Consider the following 21,224-nt stretch of genomic DNA (forward strand, 5'->3'; position numbering starts at 1 on the left):
CTGAAATAAAATCACAATGATGTGGCAACATGGGAATGACCTGAAATAAAATCACAATGATGTGGCACCATGGGAATGACCTGAAATAAAATCACAATGATGTGGCACCATGGGAATGACCTGAAATAAAATCACAATGATGTGGTAACATGAGAATGACCTGAAATAAAATCACAATGATGTGGTAACAACTATTGGATACATTTTTATTTTCATTTTCCACATTTACTGTTAATTCAGAAATTATTGTGTAAAAATAACAACATGGAGTACATGTACATGTAGCAAGTTTTAATGTTTTATATATATGTATATAATTCAAAACTTTCCACTGCATCCTGGTCTAAAATGATAGTCACATTAAAAAAATACATGTGCACCAACTTCTGAATATAAATTAGAAAAAGGAAGCTATAACAAAAACCCAAATGCACCAGCATATCTCAAGACAAAATAATAAATATTTCACAGGTCACCAAAACGTCTTCACCAAGTGTACACACACCTTTTAAGTAAGCTCTGAAAGGCCCTGACAACAAAAGTAATGAAATTCATGGAACACAAATGATGACACTTCATAGTTTAGTCTATATTCCCAGATTATAGATACGTGATTTTTACTGTAATCATGGTCTCTTTGCCTTTTTTTATGATTCTAAACTTTTGATATATCAAATCACTGGAAATTGAAGATTTGAGGAATAACTCAATTTGAGATTTTATGAAACCCAGGCCTGAATGGTTAAATTTGAACTGAGGTTATGCTCACATCCTTAATCAACTCAAAATTGACCAATCAGATCACTCAAAATGAATGATTTGAGAAAAAGCAATTCAGAGAAACCTAACAAAAACCTATATATATATAATCAATACCTTTTGAACTAAGTAGACACTAGTAGCTCTATATTTAGCTCGTTTATCTAGTTCAGTATCTTCCTGTAAGAAATAACTGACATCTGCTATGTGAACTCCAACATTGTATGTACCTGTCAAAAAGATTGTCATAAAAAACGATTATGTCTATGTGACTCCTGTTATCATAATTCTGTAGAGTAGAAAATTTCATTGGTTCTAATTTTTGTAAGAACCACTAAGTCTATAAACAAACCTAGATGATCTTTAAGTTATGATCCCATTAAAGTTGAGAGCCCATTTTCATCTAGAACCCAATTAATCAAACAATAACAAATCATTATAAGGCACAGCTATCACCCATATTTTAAATATTTGTAGTTTTATCGCAATAGACATAGACCAACTAACCATCCTCCAACTTTTCACAGGATAATGCATCATCTAAATCTCTGGCAGTGGCTGGATCTATCGTAAAAATACAATCTTTACGGAAATCTCTACGTTTAGCAATCTCTTCTTCCGGTATCTTCCATGGAAGTTCATGTACAGGTAAACTACTTATCATCTGAAAAACAACAAAATGAAATATTTCAAAGCTTATAAAATATGTGTACACAGATTGATGTCACCTTAACATTTGACCTTGAAAACCTTTTCCAAGTTTGGATTCAATAGATAATGAATCTACAGTGTTCACAAGGACAATCATGAATTTGACCTCACTACCTTTTACCTTGAAAATCATGTTTATACACTATCCTATAACGACAACAACTGTACCAATATGTGGTTAAAATGAATCCATGTAAGGTATAAATATGTCATGAAAAGGTTGATGGATGGATGTAGAAATGGATGTAACTCAATGACCTTCTTTTCTTTTCTTTGCATGTGAGGGGACATTTACATAGTGTTCTATTGTTACACATAAAACAGCAAGTACTTTAGAACAGATAGAATATTTAACAAGAAAGACAAATCAGGATATATACCTCTTCAGTAAACTCTGAATAGTCTACATCTGTCTCTATCAAGATAGATTCTGTTTGTGGTTCTATCTCACCGGCTTCACCCAGACTCCTCATTAATTCTCTGAAAAATAAAAAAAGTAAATTATCTCCCCTGGTTCAATCTGATTCCCTATTCATTCTTTTTTTAAGTTCCATGAGATTAATGATTATATATATAAACTCTCATTTGTTAAGTATATTAAGTTCTAAGATACCTGGATTTCTTCATTCATCAAGTCATTAGTATTAATAGATATTTCACAAATATAAATTGGAAAAAATTGATTAAACTTTAAAAAGATAGATTTAAATCAATGAAGAATATAAAAATGGATTACCTTTCAGTTAAATAGCACATGATAAATTAAAATGGTAAAAGGAAAGGTCTACTTTGAAAATAAGTTTTAAATTGGAGAAATGCTATTGGACATTTTGGTTGCATTCATAGAGAAATAAATCATGCTGTTTGTTTATACAGCTTTTAAACTGTACTACATGTTTCACATTAAGACCCATAAATCTAGGTTATCTAGACATTTACCAAATAATTTTCATTTACATATTTTTCATAAGTAAATTCTTTAGTCATATACGTGTGGTCTAAAGTTTCCAATGCTGGTCTTAAAAAAGATTGATTGATTTATTGTAGTTTTACATTCTTCTTCATTCATTTTAGGACGAGAAGAGTTGTTCAATCAAACAGTTCCTTCTTTGTACTGGTCAGAAAAGCTGAGCTGCATTTCAAATGTCCTAGATCATAGAAACAACAAGTGGAAGGAAAGCCTGCCACCCAGAAACATTATTCTGACTCCAAGCCAAACTGCCATCACTTTATCTCCCTAATACCATGTGCTGACAGAGTAACTAACAATTCAATTTATCTAGTATGACTTGAAAGATTATTAAGCCCACAAACTCTTGCACTCAAAGCTCATTATATTATAAGTGACAACAGATATCTTACCCATCAGCATACATAGAGTTTTCTCTCCAATCCTTTATCCTACATATGAACAATGTATTAATATGGTCTTCTGATCGCTGTAGAAAGTCTGGAACAAAAAATCACTGATATTATCTGACTATCCCACAAATTATAAAAATAATAACTCACGGCTTAGTTTATTTCTAAAATATTTTTTTTTAAATTATTTGACTATTGATTATAGGAATTAACACTTATATGTCTTTTTTTGTAGTGGCAATGGTAAGTTATAATAACAAAATACATGAATATCTTGTAAAAATGATTAATTTGTAAACATCAATCTCTTCAGCAGTCGTATAATCACTTTATGACTTACTATTTACCAATCCTCTATTCTCTGACTCACCATCAATTTGGTACATCAAATTTTGAGACAACAAAAAAAAATGACTGAACTTATGCTAATAAAATCCATTTTTGCAAACTAAGTCACAAAAGTGGAACAGTGTTTTCTGTGCAAAGGGGAATTACTCTTGTAAAAACGACTCCATACAGCTGATTTTGACAGCACATTGTTTGTTTACAGTTACTGAATATTTTAATTCAATAATTCTATGTATGATACTACAATGTCAAAGGGAACAATAATAAGATGAAATACACGTAGCCGACATTGAATGGACAGTTATGGTGGAAATGGTGTGAAATTTTGATAGAAGTTGATCTGATTGGACGACGAGATTTCTTGAAGAGAACCTGAAAGAAATTATGCAAATTAAATGTTGCTAGGCGATGAAGTTGGCCATGACAGAAAAAAGTTTACAGTGGAAATCCCTGTAAGGAATTTTAAGAAGGCTGAGTTGCAAATTCAACTGGCGGAAAACAGTGTAACCCAAAAAAAATCATCTACATTTTTTATCAAAAAGTGAGCAGGTGACCCAGAGTATAGCATTTATATTCTGCTATCCAGGATAAAAAAAATTCACAAGCATGTGTACTAATTATCTATGAAGATGTTTACAATACACTTTACCTATTTGCATTTTGAAGCAGAGTTAAGTTATGTGTGGCAGAGGAATAAAAGACTACTATAGTAATAAATTGAGTATGTGCAGGAGAATGGTACAGAGTAATGGGAAATACCTTCTAAGTAGACTTGAAATGCATGCTTACTTCTCAAATCTATATTCGGTATCTTAACCATTGCATAAGATGCCTTACCTTATAACAACTTTCCACCAGATAAATCATCTTTAATTACTCAGACCTAAAGGTCATGACCTCTCACCTTTAGGACAATTCACCATGGGAACCATTATCCTTGGTAACCTATAATCTAGTGGTTTAAATAGAGCTGTGTTTGGATTTTTGTCATTCATCAAATGTAGATGGCCAGTGCAAACTCTAGAATGTTTCGGCTCAATAATGGCTACAACCTGTAATTACAGAAGTATATGACAAATAGAGTCAGACAGACCTTATAATGCAACATATACATTGTAATAATAATGGCAACATGGAAATTTCAAATTCTCTAATTTTTAGAGATGAGGAAAGGGTTGACACAACATCACTCTACCAAGTCTGCATTAAATCAAAACAGCAGCAGATTTTTTAATTTTTTTTTTCAATTCTCTTTTTTTCTGTACATAACTGAAATCTGGGTATCAAAATTGAATTTTGGTGTATATGCTAACAAAAAAATACTATTGAATAGCTACATCTTCAAATGGTGACTTACACTGCAAAAATGTAAAGTGAAGAAATTTAATTGATGCTGAGGAAAGTGTACAAGATTCTAAGGCTTTGACTGAGGGTAAGTATTGATAAAGTAAAATAAATATGTACGGCAGGATTTCAAGCATTACATCTTATTTTACAAGAAAATAGCAAGGTTCTACAGCTTACCTTTCCAGTCCTCTGTAGAAGTCTATCTACTGAACAGTTCTCTCCATCACCTGTCTTAAACAACTTCTTTACAACTTCACTACCTTCTTGCATAACCTCCTGTGCAACAAATATATTTAGAATAAGATTTTTTTAATTGTAATAAATATTCTTAATCATTTCAATGGTTCATTTTAAAATCACATGCATAAATCATGTAAATGCCAGTTTTCACCAAGGTGATTCATTTGAAAAAGTTTTTGTCATAAAGACCACAAAATTCTGTAATTATGAGTACAGAAAAACCAGACAAAACTGAACTCTTAATAACCTGGAAATCCATCTAAACTGAACCCTGAATAACCTGGAACCCTGTCTAAATTGAACCCCAAATAACCTGGAAACCTGTCTAAACTGAACCCTGAATAACATGAAAACCTGTCTAAACAAAACCCTGAATAACCTGGAAATCTGTCTAAACTGAACCCTGAATAAACAGTCAACCTGTCTAAACTGAACCCTGAATAACATGAAAACCTGTCTTAACAGAATCCTGAATAACATGAAAACCTGTCTAAACAGAACCCTGAATAACCTGGAAACCTGTCTAAACTGAACCCTGAATAACCTAAAACCTGTCTAAACTGAATCCTGAATAAACCTGAAACCTGTCTAAACTGAACCCTGAATAAACAGTAAGCCTGTCTAAACTGAACCCTGAATAACCTGGAAACCTGTCTAAATTGAACCCTGAATAACCTGGAAACCTGTCAAAACTGAACCCTGAATAAACCTTAAACCTGTCTAAACTGAACCCTGAATAAACAGTAAGCCTGTCTAAACTGAACCCTAAATAACCTGGAAACCTGTATAAACCAGACTTTTTAAAGTCCTTAATATCATTTTTAAATGTATTTGAATCGAAGTAAACTGAATACTTCCCTGACCATATATAATCCTGAAGGGTTACAGACAGCTTTCATTGTAGTTTTGGTTAAAGACAGTTTGTTTTGTACTTTTTGCTTTACACATATATATACTCATCAAATATTGTGTTTGAAAAACTTAAGATTACAATTTTGCATACATTGACAAAACTGCAAAAGTTTATATGGGTAGGTGTAAAAAACATTTTTTTAATAAAAAAAAGTATAAGACAATTAAGCTTAGTTACTTTGTGATAATGTACAGAATCCACACTGTACACTTTATCTATGTACCTGTACAGTTGAATACTTCTTCTGTGTTGATCCAGGTGTATTTTTATGTTTCCTATTGCTATCTTTTAAATGACTCTTGTCATTTTTTTTATTGTCTATCTTTGGAGTTGACTGTCTAGCACTTTTAGACTGGGATTCCGTCAGAGATACTGCATTCAACCTATCAGATACATCCTGGACACTTTTGGAAGAAACAGAGTCCTGTTTCCTATTGTTAATATCACAGGCTATTGCACTAGAAACAGCTGATCCATCATCACATGATCCATTATCACATGACCTGTCTGTATTTGATACAGAAGAGATCATATTGGATTCGGATTGATTAGTAACATTTACTGCTGATTGGTTTTCATTGTCTCCTTTGTCATCTGTTGTCAAGTCTATTATCTCTTCACTCTCAATTATAACATCTGGTTCACTGTCAGTGTTATTCTGGTCCTCTGTTAACTGGGACTGGAATACAGTCACTGACTCGCATGTACTTGTGTCAATGTCTGAATGTTTTTCTTCAAGAGTCTTCAAATTTTCAACGTGAATCTGAAAGATGAAAGCGTTTTTATTTTAGACAGTATGTGTACTAGCAAGTTACAATTACATGTAGCCACATATTATTAAAGTATATATAAAAATGTCATGCCCATTTCATTTTGGTGTTCAAAGCCATGTCACTCTGATAACAAATGACTCTGAACAATGATGAAAAAAAACTACCAGCACATAAAAACTGTTTTAAGCTCTCAAAGACAGGAAACTTGTAAAATTTCATCAACACTCAACATGTGTCTATAGATCATGACTTTAACAATTTATAACACCATTCAATATTTTACCTTCCAATCTTCACGTCTGTATAACATTATAGCCACCACATCGCCATTCAGTGCTCTGTTTCTATCCTTCATGCCACTGATAAAAATATCTGACACGCCATCCTGTGGTACAAATATCAACCATAATCATAATTTTAATACTGTGGAATAGAAATATCTGATATTTTTCAAAAAAAAAAAATACATGTACAAAAAAACTCTCACTGATGTAATACTGTGTTTCATGTATGGATAATTTTGACATTGACAAAAATCTAAAATAGGAGGTGCACAACTGGAATACTGAAACTGAAAAAAGTTTTATTAAATTTCAGTTAACAATGAGTAACAGGTGAGAGATTGTTTTGTGGAACCCCCAAATTGATTCAGAGTGAAATCTTAAATAGAAGGTCACAATAGGAATATGTAATAAAGATTCTAAGGAAGGTTCATTTAATTCCAATTTGTTGTGCAGGGGGAGTAACAAATAATAGATGGGTACCCAATGTCCCAATATTCATAATTATTCACAACTGACAAAGTCCATGTTTTGTTATATGGAACCCCCAAATACCTAAAATATAAAACGAGCAAAGGGAATAAAGATTCTGTCAAAGTTTCATTAAATTCATTTAAGATGAAGGAAGAGTAACAGATAAAAGATCACCCATGTCCCTAAATTCATAAATGACAAAGTCCATGTTTTGCTATGTGAAACCCCCAAATTGATTTGGTTAAAAATCTTAAATAGGTGATGCACAATGGGAACATTCTATGAGAGTTTCATTAAATTCCATTCAGCAGTGGAGGAGGAATGATGGGCCCCATCTGAAGGACATCCCTATTACAATATACCCCCAACTTTGCAAAAAGGGATTTAAATAAAAAGTCCAATGGTTATATATGATAGCCTCATTTAGCACAATATCTTTACAAAACTGATTTCTGTTGTTTTTGTTTTGTTTTTTTTAAAGCCTACAGATGCATTAATGTCAGTGATATTGTTGGCCTTTTTTCAGAACTAATTAATCTCTTTTTATTGTGCAAATATGAGTCATTTTTTTAAATTGAAAAAATTAGAATAAGAGTACAAAACATTGAATTTGTATATGAAATGATAAATTTTATAGAGAATGTCAAGAAAAAGATGTCATAAACAAATAATCAGTTTTGAGAAGAAAGCTCTCATCCTATCTTTTGACTACTAATTAAGAAATAATGGACCTTATTTTGGATTATTTTTCAGCCATTTCTTGAACAAATTGGGAAACTGTCATCAGGGAAAACAGCCTTATTTCTGAGGTTATTTAAGCCAAACAATGTACAAACTTAATAAGATACTTGTGTATATTCATACAAATCTAAGTTTTTTTCAAAACAGATTGGTATCATGGTTAACCTTACAGGATGTGGTATATATCCTTCCTCATAGTTCTTTGGGTTAATTCTGATTGGACCCTAAAATACAGAAAAAAAGACTATACAAACATGGAAAACATACATGTAGGTAGGAAAACCATGTGCTGTTAATATCATCAATCTCTTTCATCAAAGTTTCATTGAAGTCTGACTGTTCCCTGAAGTTATTGCTTTGTTTGACTAGAGTATGGATATGATCATCAGACATTTTTATATATAGAACAATTTCATTTCAACCTATTGAGACTATAAAATTTCTGTTTTTAGTTTTATACCAATTTAAGATAAAACATTCGTGACATATGTACATGTATGTGTAACGGGAGAGCATGATTTGACTTCCAAAATTATACTCCACCACCGAGGATCGAACCCTAGATTGCTCATTCAAGCCAGCGATAAACTGATTCTGCTAAAGAATTAATCCTGTAGCCAAGTCAATTTACTGGCTATTTAAATCTCACTACTTACTACAACTCAGGTAGGCCATCCTGCCACATTTCCCCCACCTTTAGAGTCTTTGTACCACGAATGACTCTAACATTAGCTCATTAGCTAACCAAACCCCTCGGGTTTTGTAGTTGGGTGCTAAATGTAACGGGAGAGCATGATTTGACTCCCAAAATTATACTCCACCACTGAGGATCAAACCCTAGACCGACAAGCTAGTGACAAACCGATTAGGCTAAAGAATTAATCCTGTAGCCAAGTCAATTAATTGACTATTTAAATCTCACTACCTACTACAATGCAGGTAGGCCGTCCTGCCACATATGTAATTATAGCATGCAAAACCAAGGTAGCCTCAGTTTTAGCACATATCAAGCAACATTACCTCTTCTAGTGAAATTAGAAGCATCTTTTAGTTTTATATAAAAATCCAGAACCAGTCAAAACCAAAAGACTGAGAAATATTGTACCGACTATGTATTTGAAGGATGGCTACATCAGAAAAAAGAATTCTTATCTGTAAAGTTCCTATCTGGTCAGTGAATAGCGTTAATATTATATTTACCTGAATTATCTGTCCTAACTTCAGACCTTTCTGTAATTCTTCTCGAGACAAGTAGGGCTCAAAGCAAACTTTTTGCTGCAAAATTAAATGAATCAGAAATTCATGTACTCTGCAACAGCTATACATTACATTACAAATTTGTCAAAGAAAGCAAAAATCTAACACTTCAGGACAAAAGAAAAACATTTATTGGACTAAAGTATGTTTTTTATCACATGACAACATGGTACATTTGTAGATGTACTTCTTACATGTACAAAAATGATCCTCTACTAGTTGATCTGGAATAACAAGACTAAATCATGTCTTTATGGTTGTCTCCCTTTGATCCTAGTGATCTGCTTGCCATATCTATTGAATGTATTTTAGTATAATTAAGATACATATACATGTATACATCCTATGACTTATTTTCTACCTGTCTGTTTCTGTCCTGTTGATTTTTAGGTGTATTATTCCTTCTACCCTTCTGGTCACCATCTACAAAAAAGTCATGATTATTACAGAGATTTGACTACATTTTTCTTCTTCAATTGATATTTTTTTGGGACTCATTAACTTTTCATGCTTGAGCATTTCAAAAAATATCTTCACTTGTATGACATTGTAGACAATTATCACTGAGTACTGCATTCAAAGTTTGAAATAAGCAGACAAATCTATTCAAGAAAGATATCTGGGATTACAAACATTCCTTTAGTGATGCAATAAAACTACGATACTGTTCATCAACTCATTCTTTTGAGCAATACATTTTCATTAATATTGCAGGGACCATGATTTTACCCATTACAAAGGCATTTTTCCATTCTTTTCTATGACATCATTTCCAAATTTATTTCTTAGGACTTACCATTGCTGCAACTTCCAGGATATTACCCATTATTTTGTTTTCAACGACCTTTCTCATTACCTTATTTCCAAAGACCTTTCCAAATTTACCTTGTTTTCTCAGACCTTTTCCATTGCCTTCTCTGTGTGTGTTCTTTTGACCACTGGAACCATTCCAAACATCCCTCTGAAAGCCCACTTCACCTTTCATTCTTCTGTTTGGAGAATGCTTCCCTCCATCACAATCTCTAGGTGAATCTTGACCATCTTTCAAGTCAAGCTTTCCCATGTCCTTCCTTGCTCCTTTCCCAGCACCTTTTTTTCCACCTTGTATACTCTTGCTATCCAAGGTTTGACCAGGTCTTTCATCCTTGTTTTTGTTCGGTATTTGCTCTCTTTTAGATTTTTTCCCTTTCTGATCCCTTGATTTAGGTCTTGCACCATTATCTCTATGACTACCACCCTGAAGGTCATTATCAGGGGTAATAACTTTTCCTGGCTCCAAAACATCCATTGTTTTTAATGTTGTAGAGATTCTTTCATTTTTATGAACTTTCTTTGTAGTTTTTTTTCTAATAACAGATTGAATCTGGTTTTACCTTGTCACTAAATGTACAATAACCAATGACACAGTGATAATGTGGCTGTGTATGAATGGTGTAAGTAAAACCTTCTCAGTTCCTGAAAAAAATAAAGAATTACACCACAAAAAAATTCAAGAACACAACTGATTAAAAACTTTGAAGGGTATAGTGTGATACCACTAGTACTGTATCCTCAACAGTTGAGGCAAGTATAAACACACCTTTTAAGCTATATACAGCTATAAATTTGACACAGGATAAAAGTTTGACCAATCAACCCTACTTTGAGGGTATTGCACTTAATGGTACAATTCCAAATGGATTAATATATTTCTACTCAAATCATTATATAAACATCTGGAATTTCACAATGCTTGTTTTTGGCCTATTCATTACATTTTCAGAAGTTGTAAGTCACAAATTTAAGGTCAACAACCACAATCACAGCCAATTTGATTAAACTGTATGGGATAGACATTATAGATTAACTTTGGCCATATTTACATGTATCCTTATATGTGACATTCTTTTTTAATTTGATGAAACATAATAGAAATTACACAAAACAAGACTTAAATGTAATAGATCTGTAAACATTGCAATAAAAATCAGATCCTAAGACAAGAAGTGGAATTACAGTTACATGTACATCCCTATAAAACCATTAAGTTTGATAACAAGATTAACTCCCTTTGAAGGCATTCAACAAACATTTCCCTACTTCATGGACTACCATTTTGTACCAGTAAATTAAAATGATTCCTCTATTTTATTTGCTGATTCCTGGTTAAATATGATCCATCACCAACAACCAAACCAATTACTGTGAAAGTACATGTATTATGGTTCGCTGGGTACCAATTTTTGTGGCTTTCATAGTTTGGCCAAACCACTAAATTTAGTTCCAAACGAAAAAGAGATTTCAATTGAGGTGTATAATGAAAAATCTCATAACTAAGGTTCCACGAACTTGTGTTTCTTCCCTAATCAATGAAAATTGGTATCCACGAATTAAAGTACTTTCACATTAATCTCAACTTTTTAGGTTGTACAATATGCATGTACACGTACATTGTGAGTGTAATATTCAGGTTAAACGAATTATGAAATACAGCTGGCTCATAAAAGAATTGAAATTCATCTATTTTTTTTCATACTGACTACTTGAGAAACTTATTGTCAAATAAAAAAACTACATCTCAATCTCTTGAAGCTTTGAAATGTCATGGCAATACATGCTAAACAAAAAGTTTCATTGACTCACATATTATTTGATCAGAACTCGTTGGACATTGGCAACAATTGCCAAATCCAAAATTACCAATAAAATTACAAATAGTTTTTTATCAATTTTATCTAAAGAAAATAAATATATTGTTTACTGAATTAATACAAATTAAGAGCTTCGCTGAGTGCAGCATGATATGACTGCAGTGGTCTATCCCTGAACAGTAAAGGCAAGTGTGGACACCATATTAGGTTTCTGACACTTAATCAAAGAAACTCTTATTGACCATGTGTATGTCACCACCTAAATAAAATATCTAAGTTTTATACATGTAAATATAATGTAAGTGATCATTTCCCAATCTACATGAATGTAAATAGAAACAATCTTATAAATCAAAAGAAACATAAACACACAATGAAAATTTGTTATTGCACCGTTCTATTCAATCAAATTTTAAGGTGACCCGTCAAAATGAATGGATATGTGGTACAATATGTGTAATGGTGTATTTAACAAACATGCTCCTATCACTAAAAAAAAACAACTTAAAAAAGACGAACAACTTGTGTGGTATAATTGAAATTAATTTCATGCTAAAAAAATGAGAGATAAATTTCATAGTGTTGGAATGTGGGATGAATATAAGTTCTGGAGGAACAAAACTCACATATTTTTGAAAACCCTCAGAAAGAGTACTAATTATAATAAATTAGTTGGGGATTCATAGGATTCAAAAACATTGTGGAACTGCATATACAGTCTTAATCCATCAAAACAAACATGCATTCGGTGATCTGTAGCCTAAAGAGATATTTTCGTACTTCCAAAAATAAAAACATTCATTCTGTTTAACCATTAGAATATTTTGAACATATTTACCCACTTTCAGACAGTTTAAATGAGTATTTTCTGAAAAATGTGGTTTTTATAGAAGGATATCTGAGTTGAGGGGGCCATAAAAACTGCAAACTGGCCTATCAAGAAACAGGGCCTGAGTGTTTTCTTACATCTTGTTTTAATGAATTCATGAATGTAACATTAAATTCCTTACAAAACAACATTACTTACACACAAACAATGCTATGAAGACAATAGACAATATGAACTGTATCAATAATGAGAATACTACTGACTCACAGGAATTTGTTAATGAATTCAATAAATTTTTTACCCAATGTATAAATCAAATGAGAAATACATGTATGTGTGAACTGAACTCCAGAACTAAATTTCAATGATTTAATGAAATTTGTTCTATCTTAGTGCTCTGATAAAACCTTCTTCAATAACACATATTACTGTAAATGATTTGTATTTGAATCTTAAAAATCTTAATGAAAGTAAATCAATAGGGACAGACAAAATTAGACAAAAATTATTCAAAATTAGTTCCAAAAATAAAAGCAACTTCGCTAACTTCTATTTTTAACTTGATAATAGACCAGGAAGTTTTTCCTGATGTTCTAAAAATGCTAAATACTCCCCAGTATTAAAAACTGGGGATATCACCAGCCCATCAATATACAGACCAATTTCAGTCTTATCAAAAATTTTATAACTTATTGGATGACATGTGCAAAGGCAATTTTACAAATGTTTAGTACAATCTAAGTTATTACATCCAGCACAGACCTTTTTTTAAACCAGACCATTCATGTCAAACAGCTCTTATAAACATTACTGATAATTTTTCAGAAGAAATGAATAAGGAAAAAATAAACATTATAGTATTTTTAGACTTCAAAAAAGTATTTGATGTAGTAAATCATGAAATCCTGTGCAAAAAATAAAACAAAAATATGGTTGCAATGAGAAAGCTTTGAAATTTTTCTAATCATATTTACAAAACAGGACTCATGATTGTTCAAATTGGGTGTACTTTCTCTGATGAATTACCAATCAGTTATGGTGTTCCTCAAGGATCCATTCTTAGGACATTATTATTCAATGTTTATCTAAATGACTTTCCACTATATAAAAAACTGCAATTGTGATTTTTTTGCTGATGACTCAACTATTCATGAGGTAAAAGTATTCATGATATAAAACCAAAAGTTCAGGAAGACTTAAATGAATTACAAAATTGGTGTTGTAGAAATAAAATGTTTAAAGTTACCAAAAAAATCTGAAAGTACTACTGAACTCAGAAAGTGAAAAATTATTAGGAGTCCAAATTGATCAGAAACTGAACTGGTCAAAACAAGTAAAGATTGCACGCTCAAAAATTTCAAGTAGACTTAATCTTCTGTCTAGGATTATAAAGTATCTAAACTTAGAAACAAGGACACTGTTCTATTCAGAATTTATACATGTATTCTCCCATTAATTGACTATTGTAGTTCTATTTGGGATGATTGTACAAAAGAAAATTTACAACATGTATTTAAGACTACAAAAGAGGGCAGCTAGGCTTATATTTGATGCAGAATTCTGTGCCCCATCTAATCTCCTCTTCAATTCTTTAGGTTGGCTAACTGTTGAGAATATAATTACATGTATATATCACAAGTGCCTTAATTGATCTTCAAATGTTTAAATGGGTTAGCTCCATCTTATTTAGCAGATAAAATAAAATCTGAATTAAATTCATACCACTCAAAAAAAAAAGGAGGTAGTCTGCAGACGGTAAAGACAGTTCTGTTCTAAGATCTATGAAAAATTAGGCAAAATTTAGACAGCACATAGTCATAGGACTCAAACAAACATTTTTTAAGTAGTCCTCTTGAAAATTATGGTGGCACAGGACTAATGGACTACTGATAGTCTTGATCCCTGGTAGAAACATTACTTAGTATTTTAATCAAGTAATGATGCAATCTTTTGATATTTTAATTTTGTACTTTTAAATTGATAATTACTATAATAATTACATAAATATAACACCTTTTGAATGCATTGCTTGTTGAACCAACAATTTTGATTTGAGTGAGACTTGTAAAAACAGTCTTGTGACGCTTTTGTTTTTAATAATTGAATAGCTTTTCCAGCAATAAAAGAAACTACATACAAGTCCCATGCCATCTCGATACATGTAATGTGTACATAAGAATTACTAAGTAAAAGCCCTAAAACAGGACTTAGAACATTGTCAGTAATAATTATGAATTCCAATGTTTTGTCCAAACGAGGACGAGACGGCGACCTCAGCCAGTGTTTTTGACTAAAAATGCTTCCAGTTAACTCCTGAGACATTTATTATGTAAAGTACATTCAAATACAACATACATATATATCTATTTTAATGAAAAGTTTTGATTAACAATTACATATTTTAATTGATTCCAACCAATGTTTACTCCTGTATAAAAATAATCCTTGACAAACCTTGCACATACATGCAGTTGTCTATTTTTAGAAATTTAAATGGAGACATGGTATACAATGTCTCTGATGTGCCTCTTGTCAAGTGATTTCTCCCTCTACTATACACTCCCTGGTTAAACCAACCCAAGTAGGGTGCTTTTGAATGAATGCATGTATTGCACATTAAATTATAGAACTCTCTTATCTTCATTTAAACAAACAATTCTGTAGTATGTTTTAACAGTTTAAATGCACGCAAAACACACCATAAATGATGCACGAACCAATTTTTACCCTAAAATGAGAAATATAGACGCCTAAATGAATGTAACTGGTTCTTACTAAAAGAAGAGAAACAAATATAACAAACTTTGAAACTGCGAAGTGAAACTTTTCACGTATGGTGTATGAATGAAATCAAATAATTCCAAACAAGTCGTTTTCTAATCCTAAAAAGGATTAGTCGTTTTCCTGACACCTAAAAAACGATTGAAATCAGACAGCTAGATTGAGTTTCTCGATACAAACCCTGGAGAATGCCAGCAAATTCAAAAGTAAACTGAAGCGAAATATTTTGCTATAAATTGAGCAATCAGGGGTATTATAGTATAGGGGAGAGGAACTCATTACAAAAGGTGTGGAAGATTTTTTGGGTATTTAGTTATACCATTTCTGAAACGAACCTTTTTACTTGACTGACTTCAGTACTTTATCATTACTATCTGACGGGTAGTATAGACAAAAAAATCGTCGTTCTAACAGCCTGTGACATAGACTGGTTATAAATATACATTTCATGCTTCTTTACATGAATAAAGATTTTAATCAATACTATGACAAATGTTTCTAAAAGATAGCTGTCAATATTTCATGCCTGGTCGTTCAAATATTTGATTTTTTGTATATACTTCGCAAAGTGGTTTTGTTCTTTCAGTTGTTACAGTCTGGCGTTGAATTAAAAATTGGATGATTATATAGGTAAACTAAATGAATGGAATGTACTTTGATGCAGGGCTTCTGAAACGCCCCTGTATCACAATACATTTCATTCATTTATTTTGTGCATATAAACATCCAATTAATTCTGCATCAAGTTTTTTTTTAATAATTGGATCATGTAACTTTTACACTAATTTTGCAACTCAGTTGCATGTTTAATCCAATAAGACATGGACTTGATATTCCTAATAATAAGTATTATACAGTTTCTGAAGAAAGCTATGTCCAACCTCTGAGTTCCACTGAGTCCATGATTGTGGTATTTCGGCTTTAACGGGACCAATGTGAGTAAAAATCAATGACATCTTTATTGAAAAGTTGTGAAGGATATGATAACAGTTTTAAGTGTTCATCTTGAAGACTACTAGAATTTTCAATTTTTATGTGAACACATTTTGTTTTTGTTTCGGTTTACGCTCTGGCCTACTCCCAGACCCCACGCAGGTCTGAGAGCGTTTCCCCACTGTTTGGGAGTACGGCAACGTGTAGAGTGACATATATGCATGTGTATATCTATTAAATATATAAATTTTATTAGGTGCTTTCTGCATTAGTGTTTGCCCCGGAACTCAGGAGTAAATTACACTTTCCAAGGCATTGCATAACATGAACGTGTTATTGTCTCATGAAATTGTATGTATCGACTTCGATTGGTGTTGATGGTTTTCCTAAAAGTACTTCAAGAACTGGAGATTTTTAGGTTTGCTTTAAAATAAGTCTCATGATTACACCCAGATTAAACTCACAGGGTCTGTCAATTATGATGATTGGGAGTTTTTACGGTCTTGACTATCCTTACGGATCCCGCACAACCGCCCCTTACGATGATTCTGTTAGTAACTGTTTGTTAGTAGTAGGAGGTGCGGAGACAAGCCTTCTGGATACCCGACCGAAGAATTCAGTCAGAGTATGTCCTACTAGCGGCTGGGCAGCTCTGTTGACGCTCTGGCCTACTCCCAGACCCCACGTGGGTCCGACAGCGTTTTCCCACTCTAACTGTTTGGGAGTACGCCATTGTGAAGAATGTCTGTCAATTAATACTTGTCATGTCTAATATAGTTATTGACCGAGCTTAACTTCATCCAGTAATATATATTTAACTTCTATATTTATTCAGATATAAAACTATCACAAATATGTCCTCGGTATGGCGAGTTAATTCCAGTTTATCTTCCTCCACATAAGACCTGAAAAACAGACAATTAGTTTAATCAATAAAGAGGCGAGGTAATTCCAGTTGATCTTCCTCCACATAAGGCTTGAAAAACAGACAATTAGTTTAATCAATAAAGAGTAAGAATATCACTTATTCATACATGTCAACGACCAGATACATCAGTTTGAACCATAATTATCAGTCCAACGAACTAAACAGATAATAAAAAAATAATAGTCCTAGTTGTCCAATTGCATTTATTAACCTTTAAATTTAATGTGAACCTATCAAATGGTATTATGCAATATTTTGATTGCAAAATTATTAGTTGTACTAATGATCTGACACTTAAAACATTTTACTGAAAATCAAAAATATATATTATCCATATAAATGTAAAAAATATCACTATAACATTATGATTTTTACACTAATTGTTCAAAGTAATTCATTAAAGACCACTAAGACAGACAACTCTGTCTGAGCTGAAGGTTACAGACCACCAATTCAACCAATGAGCATTTGGAACGTACGCAAAAATAGTCCTACGCAGAAATTACCCCTGTTCCTCATAGTGCTGTGAAAAAAGTTCTCATCTTATTTAAAAAATTTAAACAGTTTCTGAAAGAAAAAACATTTCTGTACATTTTATAGGTGCATTTTGCTTCTTGTGATGTGAAGCCTAATCTCCATAATGATTTTTAAATATACCCCTATCTTGTGAAAACACTGGGATTTCCCATGCTATTTATAGACCCTTCACTTCCGGTGACCAGTACTGCACTGCAAGTCTGCTAACCCCACATGCCATTCTGAGGATTGTGAGCTGACATATGTAGAATCATGCTGATATATAGTCCTCTGTAGGTTAAAGTTAAGGTAAAGTCCAGAGAAGCCATTGAATATTGTGAAATTAGCATAGAAGCCTATGGAAAGTGGAATTAGTGGTTTTTAGCCTGAAGGCATTAATTCCCACACAAAAAAACGGGGCAATTTATAAATAACCATCAAATATATTGATCTTTACTGATGGTTTTAAAACGACCAAATTAAGTAGTAACACATTTCTATACAGTTAAGAAGCCATAGATATTGCCACGAAAGTGAAATTATACGAAGATATTCAATGTTATTCCGAAATTTCTTTTCCGACAAATTTGTCATTGGAACTCTCCATTACTCCCCATTATAACCAAAATTTCAACTGTTGATTCCAGTCATATACTTCATTGTACAGCCATAAAAAATAGATAGTCAAAATCTGTAAGCACATATAAATTTCCTTTTCCAAAACGAGTCTGATATATGCATGGAGTTAAGAGAAATCAAACTTTTACCTCGCAATTCTACAGGTACCAGTATCGTATTGCATATCGCTGAGCGGGTGTACATCAAAACATGGACGCTATAAAAATATAGTGCATTTTCTTTTTGCCTCTCTACAAACTAATGTTTTGTCAAAAGATATGAACAATGACTTAAAAAATAGAGCAAACATCACACTGTAAGATGAAGAATTTTTTAAAAGAAAATCTAACATAATATCATAAAAATGTTCCACTGAAAAGGTTGGTTTGGTGAGTGTAAAACGAAAGTGAAAGTAGGGAAAATGGCTATTTATAGTTCAAGACTACTTTTCTGTCCAATCTTCGTGGACTCACCCTATTTTCTTTGCGGGAAATTATTTTTTTCACATGACCTTAGAAATGCTACATAAGTGAAAGTTTTATTGGATCAATTTACATATTTTTTTTAAAAATCCCCAAATATATGCACTTCACAGTTCACTATAGAAGTCTATGGGAAAATTAATACGATACTGAGACCTACACCTACTTGGTGGATCCCCCATCTTGGTATCCTGGGTTGCACATCCCTACTGTAATTTTTCATGAAACACTTATTCACACAGACCAATCTTTACATCATAAACGCCAAACTCCAAGGCAGCTCCAGTTCCGTACCGTTGACGTTCGTCCACTAATTCTCGAATGGCAAAAGTAGTGCAGGCATGGAAGAGACCAATGCTCCGGAGTTTGCATAAACGCTTTAAATTTTATTATAGCAAAATCCCAATTCCGTCAGAAAATGGAATATTTCCGTGTATCTGAACCAGGTACTTACGGTCGATTTGATTTCTTTAATCATTATAAAGTTTGATAAAAAAAAATGGATACAATGATTTAAACGCTAACGTCGTCATGATTTAGCTACAACCTGACTTGGATTATTTTGTTAGATTGAAATATTTTATTTGTACTACAATAATATGCACAGGAGTGTTATGTACAGAGAGCGTTTCTACATAAAATGCACATGGTGAAAGGAAATTTAACTTCATGATTCACTTCGGAGCGCAGCTTACATTTAAAAAGAAATAACCCCATTCGTAATTATATTTTTTTTTCAAAGTCAACTTAAACCCAGTCATGTATTGTAATTATATTAAATGGTCCAGAACATGTCACGAAAGGGAAAATGCGTCGGGAGTGGGGATTTCGGAGCGCAAGTGACATTTTGAAAATGACCCATTTAATATATATTTTTTGAAAACTTTAACGTCAAGCCAAATCACGTATTAACAATGCAAACTCATACATGTTCATATATATGTTTCAAAGGTAAATTTTGCCCCGTGCAGGTCCAAGTGTCAAAAGAATAGGCCTGCAGCAGCGCTAAGCTTGTCGTAAAAGGCGACTAAATAGTGCTCAGAAACCTAGCCGGGGGCTAGGCGCTCTGCCCACAGAGCAACTGGGATGTGTGCCCCAGGTGGTGGAATGGGGTACCCCTGCCATGTTACATGTTGGGGTTGTCAGGCTATAATACGGAAAATCTGACCGCAGACCATAGTGGTGCACCGTGTTGGGAAAGATGCCACGTTCCTCGCACGTTAAAGAACCCTGCTGTGGTATTCGATAGGAGTAGGAACCAATGCGCTCCGCCACAGGAGGCTAAATTGCCCTACCTTACCCATCCCTCCCTTTTTCTAGTGGCAATCAAAATTTGTCGACCCTACTGTCCTTGTGTCCCATCCCATTTTTCATTTCATCATCGTTTCATGTTCATTTTATCATCAATTTCATGTTCATTGTCTGAATATAGCTGAAATATTGCTGCTCGGACGTTAAACCCCAACAATCTATCAATCAATCAATCAATCAATCAACCAATCAAAGGTAAATTAAATACCGATATATTTACAACTTTTTTTTACGCAAATTATACAAATGTACATGTATATCTGTACAGAAACCACATATTTTTTTTTTAAATTCAATTAGACACACAATGATCTAGTTTTCCTAAAAAAAACACACACACATCTGAATCACGATCCATGCATATATTGTTTTTTACACCCCATTGTTATTTATTGTTAATTACCACCCACTGATATATTAGTGAAGATAATTTATGACTTATATAAAAACAAAAGAAAACAACGAGTTAGCAACCATACTTACAAACGAACAGAAAACAACAGCAACAACAGCAAGAAAACGGGTCTGTAGTAAAACCCCCCTTTGATGTGGTACGACTGTCTTGACAGTCCGATTTGTCTATATTTCTGTTACATGTATTAAAGAGTCCTTGGTTGGTACCCGTTGCATGAGTTAATTTATATATATTCGGCGAAATTTCTAAAGATCAAAATATTTTTAACTTTTAAAATTTGATCGTCAACAAAATTTATCATTAGATTTCTATGATAAATATTTCGACCACAATGGTTTGTAAAGCAGAAAGTCTGGTTGTAGAACAATGAAAGAAAGGAAGTACACCTTTATTTATTATTATGTGTTTTGTGAAGTTTGGGAAGCCAGTACATTGAAGGAACTTTCATGCTTCTAGGTTCATCTTGGTAAGATATAGCAACTTCTTTGTTTACATTTTCACTTTATGAAAATTTTTAGTCACTTTTATTGTCGACATTTACATAACTAGGTAAATCAGTTCTAAATACGGAGTAA

General features: G+C 32.7%; 1 protein-coding gene across 1 annotated transcript in view; it reads right to left on the reverse strand.

Annotated features, from left to right (window-relative positions):
• Window positions 1–15,713, reverse strand: part of LOC148600770 (DIS3-like exonuclease 2) — a 30,476-nt gene extending 14,763 nt beyond the window's left edge. Inside the window, exons 1-13 of the mRNA XM_088554969.1 lie at window positions 15,627–15,713; window positions 10,092–10,661; window positions 9,568–9,629; window positions 9,150–9,224; window positions 8,120–8,173; window positions 6,737–6,838; window positions 5,904–6,443; window positions 4,705–4,803; window positions 4,085–4,232; window positions 2,833–2,920; window positions 1,851–1,950; window positions 1,267–1,423; window positions 877–989 (exon numbers count right to left, since the gene is read on the reverse strand). Of these exons, the coding sequence (XP_088411095.1) occupies window positions 877–989; window positions 1,267–1,423; window positions 1,851–1,950; window positions 2,833–2,920; window positions 4,085–4,232; window positions 4,705–4,803; window positions 5,904–6,443; window positions 6,737–6,838; window positions 8,120–8,173; window positions 9,150–9,224; window positions 9,568–9,629; window positions 10,092–10,494 (1,941 nt within the window). The 5' untranslated portion in view covers window positions 10,495–10,661; window positions 15,627–15,713. The remainder of the gene's footprint in view (window positions 1–876; window positions 990–1,266; window positions 1,424–1,850; window positions 1,951–2,832; window positions 2,921–4,084; window positions 4,233–4,704; window positions 4,804–5,903; window positions 6,444–6,736; window positions 6,839–8,119; window positions 8,174–9,149; window positions 9,225–9,567; window positions 9,630–10,091; window positions 10,662–15,626) is intronic.
• Window positions 15,714–21,224: the final 5,511 nt, after the last annotated feature.

The sequence above is a fragment of the Perna viridis genome, chromosome 12 (assembly GCF_037379345.1).
Source record: "Perna viridis isolate PV_CMFRI_1.1 ecotype Kerala chromosome 12, ASM3737934v1, whole genome shotgun sequence".
Lineage (NCBI taxonomy): Eukaryota > Metazoa > Mollusca > Bivalvia > Mytilida > Mytilidae > Perna > Perna viridis.